This window comes from Etheostoma cragini, chromosome 19, assembly GCF_013103735.1.
Source record: "Etheostoma cragini isolate CJK2018 chromosome 19, CSU_Ecrag_1.0, whole genome shotgun sequence".
Classification (NCBI taxonomy): domain Eukaryota; kingdom Metazoa; phylum Chordata; class Actinopteri; order Perciformes; family Percidae; genus Etheostoma; species Etheostoma cragini.
Window position 1 is genome coordinate 1,504,416 of NC_048425.1, and position 5,795 is coordinate 1,510,210.

At 38.0% G+C, this 5,795-nt stretch overlaps 1 protein-coding gene across 1 annotated transcript in view; it reads left to right on the forward strand.

Moving 5' to 3' along the window:
• The window catches only part of LOC117962048, a 14,898-nt gene extending 9,328 nt beyond the window's left edge, over positions 1-5,570 (forward strand). The window contains exons 7-11 of the mRNA XM_034901091.1: positions 363-442; positions 542-632; positions 2,706-2,825; positions 3,333-3,509; positions 4,576-5,570. Of these exons, the coding sequence (XP_034756982.1) occupies positions 363-442; positions 542-632; positions 2,706-2,825; positions 3,333-3,509; positions 4,576-4,712 (605 nt within the window). The 3' untranslated portion in view covers positions 4,713-5,570. The remainder of the gene's footprint in view (positions 1-362; positions 443-541; positions 633-2,705; positions 2,826-3,332; positions 3,510-4,575) is intronic.
• Positions 5,571-5,795: the final 225 nt, after the last annotated feature.

Here is a 5,795-nt window from a genome sequence, read left to right on the forward strand (position 1 = left end):
GTATATTTATTCCCCCTGTATTTTAACATAGGGGGGTGTATACTTATGCCCCTGTATTTTAACATAGGGGGGTGTATATTTATTCCCCCTGTATTTTAACATAGGGGGGTGTATACTTATGCCCCTGTATTTTAAGGAACATTTATTTATTAAGATACATTATTCATTCACAAAGACAATTGGTGTCCTTAAAAGCTTGCATTTTCCTAATTCTTTTTGAATTAAAGCATTAAGATCAATTTCCAAAAGATGTTTTTTTATTCCTCTTTTTAATCAACTGTATCATGGAGGTGTAAACTTTCCCAAGCCACTGTAGCTAATAGTAATAAAACTGAGTTGCCCATCTCTCGCCATGTGTCTAGGTTACGTGTTCCTCTTCATGATCCTGCTGATGATCATTGTTCTGTGTGTCATCCTCTACTTTCTCAGGAGAGCCTCCAGGGTAAGACAACAACATTATATTTCACTGTATCGCGTCACAGTTGTTTTGTTGCTTTTTTGTTGTAGCTAACTTGCTTATTTGATTGTTTTTTTTGCCCAGTCGTACTCGTTTGACCTCCATCGTCCGGTTCCCGCCAACCATCACAACGAACCCATTGGCAACTTTGAACCTGTCTACCTGGACGACCTGGGTAAGTGTGTTTGGTTTCATATCATTTCAATTACTGTAAAAGGGTTATGTTTTTAAGATTTGTTTTAACACATGAACTCCGGTATATGTACGACAAATCTGCTCCTGACACTGTCCGAATTTTCTTTAACTTTATCTCAAATGTAACAAGAGATCGTCTGTCTCAGACTTTCTGGAAAGAGTTTTTCTGATACGGAGATGTCTTAGATACTGCCTAAAATGATGGTATCGGTGAGTATGTGAGATTATAATAATGATAATAATACATTTTATTTAACAGCGCGTTTCTAAGCACTCAAGGTCGCTTTACAGACAATAAAAGACAGATACAGGCAACAGAAAAGTATAAACAGTTATGAAAATAATGTCAAAAATGACAGGAACAGTGTATTTACAAAGGAACTGGAACAGGTGGGTTTTGAGTCTGGTTTTGAACAATTATGTACCGATCCCACATAATTTAGCCCTGAAAAACCCTCCTCTAAAGCAGTATATTAATATTCTTTTTCTATCCTTTTTCCTGCGAACTAGATAATAATAGAAAGTTCTTTGGCATTCATTCTCTGTAACTTCAGCCAGCAAACAAAGACTCGGAATAGGCGGATACACAAATTCAGATATATTGCAAATGGGTATAAAAACAATGAAAGTGGAACATCTCTACTCTCCCTGTGGTCCGGGCGGAGCATGCAGAAGACACGACAAGACACCACGTCATAGAGTCGCTTCGAAATTTGGTTATGTACAACCGAGTCTTTGCGGGGTTTTTTTAATCGGTCTGATGATTTCAGCGTCGGCCAATTCTGACAGAAGAGCAGAATCTCTTTCGATTATGTGTGAAGAAGAGTCCAAGGAGACGAAAGGTAACGTCTGTAAAAATAGAGTCGTGAAGGGTAGAGACACTGAGGGTGATCACGAAAGGCAGCACTAACACGGACTAACTAGTGGGAAGGTTGTCTCAAGCTTATAGAATTTTGTTGCTTAATATTTTTATTTTTAACTGTTTATACTTGTGTTTTTATCTGTTTTTTGCCTTGTTTTTTGTTTTTTAAACTGATTTTGTGTAAAGCACTTTGAATTGCCCTGTTGCTGAAATGTTCTCTACAAATAAAACTGCCTTGCCTTTATTCACATTTCCATCTAACTGTCAAGCAAAGTTTGAGCAAACTTTTAAAATGTCCCCAAAAAGAAATTAAAAGACAATGCAAATTACTGTAAAAGCGTTTCCATCAACTGGTTTAGAGCGAATAAACAATATGCAAAGCGTCGTTTTGTCACACGTTGACGTTACGCATGGTTGTAGGTTACAAACCGCCTTGCTAAATCAAAGAGTTGAGAAGCTAATTGGAGAGAGGTAGCATTCTACAAGTTGGCCCCCTGTGCAGAATCCATGGTTGTGGCAGAGACGTTAGGTGTCAGCGAGACAACCGTTCACCGCTGTGTATACGTAGGGTGCAGGACCATCATATTCAAGCTGTTGAACCAATTCGTCAGTTTACCCAACGTGGCTGAGCCACCGGCTACAGCGCACCGCAATTCCACCAAGCAGCTTTTTACACAAGTGTACAATGCACTGGATGGGACCAATTTCCCAATCCTTCCCCCATCTGATGGATTCTGGGATTGTAGTCATGTGAGTTACATGTTCGCCACGTCACAACTTATTTGGCAAAGCTGTTTCCATCTCCCATTTTGCACATTAACTCTTTGTCAAAAAAGACCAAACTTGAGCGAGCGTAATTTTTTCTTGTGAATTTTCATTTTCATTTTCATTGACAGTTTTGATGCTGTCTTCGTGTAAATCATCCTTCTTCCTTGACCTCATAGTTTGTTTTCTTTGGGTTTGTGTGAGCTGATTGAAATGTGATCAACACACCCAATCGCTTGCTGTGAATTCTCACAGTTTGTGGGACATTACACAGACTTTGCACTCGGGAGCTGGCAGGGTACAGACCGTTTATGTCCGATCGAACTGATTCAGACATTTCCGTTAGCTACGCCTAAGTAATGTCTGGATAATTTCCGGTTTTAGCATATCCTGATGTGTTTGCTCTGGTTGGTTGTTTGTGTTCAGATCGACCAGCCCCTAAAGATGACATGACCACCAACGCCCCGTCACCTCCTCCAGTATCCAACGGCACAACTCTACAGTCGGAGGAACTAATCTCCAGTGGAGAGAGCGATACAGAAAAAGGTTTTTGGTGCTTTTGGTCTTCAATATTTACCACTGTAAAGTCATTACTGCTACAGTATAACCCTTTAGGTAGTTTTAAATTTAGCCACTTGCAGATCTTTCATCCATCACAGCCTACATGAGTCATGTATATACTTACCATTGTGTCAGTTGTATCAAGCTAAACATTGAGATTTCTACAAGTTACAGACTATTCAGTATGTACTGAATTACAGGTATTGCATGAGCCAAGGTGACAAAAGGGCAGATAGAAAATTAAAGACAACTAAGTTTTAGGAAAGCAGAAGTCTGATGTTTACTTGACTGCCTCAGGGAAAATGAATGACTTTAACATGAATTTAAGTTATTTACTGTGCAAATAACCTGAATGCTACATTACCCAGTATACACTGAACAATTTATATTTTCAAGTTTATCAAGTCAAAATCTTTACACTAACCCTGGTGGACTTGAGAACGTCCTCGACTTACCTTTTCTTCTCTCTTACTGCTTGGCCCGTAACTCCAGCTCCACAGAACCAGCCGGATGCAAGCGGTCTGGAGACCTTACCCCCCAGTGGGAATACCAGTCCCTCACTGGGCCACGTCGCAGCTGACAACACATCCTGCCCATTCAGCAGCACCAACCTGCTCCTCGATGCTGTCGGGGAGGAGCAGCAGAACGAAAATAACAACAACAACCCATGTAAGATACTTTAAATGGATACAAACACAAAACAAAAAGGCAAAAATCAGCACGGTCGTATTATTTATAAGTAAACTGAACTTAATGAGTGTAATCGGTAGACTTTCCTTTTTAAAGGAAAAGAGCCCGGCAGTCATGGAAAATAGAAATGTGTGCACATTATGCTCTCAAATAACTCCGTGTTGCACACAAATTAACTAAACTATTCACGATAAGTTATGTCAAAGATAATACTAAGATAATAAGTTTTGAATTATGCATTTTTTCATGTGTCGCGGTGCAAATATTACGCTGCAATAGGTTAATGTTAGCAGTTAACATAATGCTAAAACAACACCCAATGCAACATTAGAACTGTTTACATTTTTTAATAAAAAGGATTAAGGACACATAATAAATGTGACAGCATCAGGATATAAAAAAAAGTAATTCAGGATTTTTATGCGCATAAATACAAAAACACAGCTGCTAGGCTGAAGGCTAACACTTGGGCTAACACTCACCTTCCTGAATTTCAGTTTTTTTAGTAAATGATGCAAGCGTGGCCTGGGAAATGCTAGACTCCAACGAAAGCAGATTTAGGAAAAGCCTAAAACATATAAAAACTCACATTTTGTGTCTTGTTACATTTGAGCTAATGTTGTGTTATGTAGGAGTTGTTAGGTGCTACATTATGAGTAAGCTAACGTTAAGCTAGCTGTTTCTACCCTGCATCTAGCTTAGGTGCTAAGACATGCTAAAGTAGTTAACCCTCATGTTGTCCTTGGGTCAAATTGATCAGATTTTCAGTTAATTTTTTTTTTTGTCACAAAAAATGGGTAGTCAACATAAGCGGAGAAAAGTTTAACATTAAAAATATCCCAAAACTTTAGAAAAAACACCAAAAACATAAAAAAAGCACCCACTACATTGAAAAAGTGACAAAAATGTTGGCCAAAGTGATATTAATGTTAAAAAAAAAACGGGTTTTTTTCAGGGTTGACGGGAAGACAACACAAGTGTTAATTAGCAAATAAATCCCAGCTCTGTTAACTAACTATACGTGTGTCCTTCTCTTTATCCTCAGCGGTTTCTTCCAGTGAGCCGTTTGTTGAAATTAACCTTGACGAGCCGGCGTGGTGTGATGAGCTCCTTACCTCCTCGGAAGCTTCTTCTTCTGTCCTCCCCTTCTCTCCTTTCTCCTTGTCCTCCATTTCTACTTAGCACCTTCACCGATGACCCCAAGTTCAACATGGAAAGAAAAACAACAAAAATCTATGAGTACTTGTCTGTTACTTCCGGCATGCTAAAAACTATCTGGGAATATTTGCCACATTTACAAATCTCAAACAACAAGCTGTCAACATAAAGCATATATCATATATTTAGATATATTCAGCCAATTGAGCATTCTGATTAATTAGTGTTTTGTCTAATAAAGGTGACGTTGGCACAGTATCCTTCGTGTCTTCAGCCTAGACAAACAACAGTGAGCTCAGTTAACCTAAACTAGCCGTTAGCTTAACGTCTCAGCATTTTGTGCCGTAGCCCTTTGTATATATTGTATGTCTTTGATAGCAACCTTTTGTTTTATTGCATTTGAAATTTAAGAAAGAGTATTTTAATGGAGTTCTTGTCACACTTTAGCGGCTGTTTCTCAAACTACAACAAAACGTTGAAACCAGGCTATTGAAAAGCTACTATTTCTCCTGTAGGCATATTTCTGTTGTGCAATCCTAACAACGAAATAATGTTTAATGTGCAGGTAATGTTTTCTATGTGATACAAAATGGATGTAAAACACAACAAAAAACACTTTTAATCAGAAGGTTGTGGTTATAAATGTTTGTATAAATTGAAATTTGTTTTCATTTAGCTTACGGTGAGTAAGTATTTTCTAGTAAACAATGCAAGAAGAAAAAAAATACATTCAATGCTGTTAATTAGCTTTTTTTAAGTGCTTTAAACCAAACTGATATACAAATTGCTTTGACATTCTCAGTTCCTTGGGTTCAGTTTAAGACCATTTTGATTAAAGGGCCTGTGTCAGGAGCGCATTGTTGACATTTGGTAACTTTTTCTCAGCCAATAGTCTAAGCTTGTATGGTATTTTTATTAAAGAATTGTTGGAAATTTGTTTTTCGGTTTTCTCATTTTAAAGGGCACCGATTATGCTATTTTGCACTGATCCAGCACATATTTTGATTAAGAATAATTAGTTTGTATATTTTACTTATATGTTTCTTTTCTTTTACCACCAATAGTGTAGTGGCCCCTTGGAGCAGGTGCCTGTTTGGTAGAGTACAA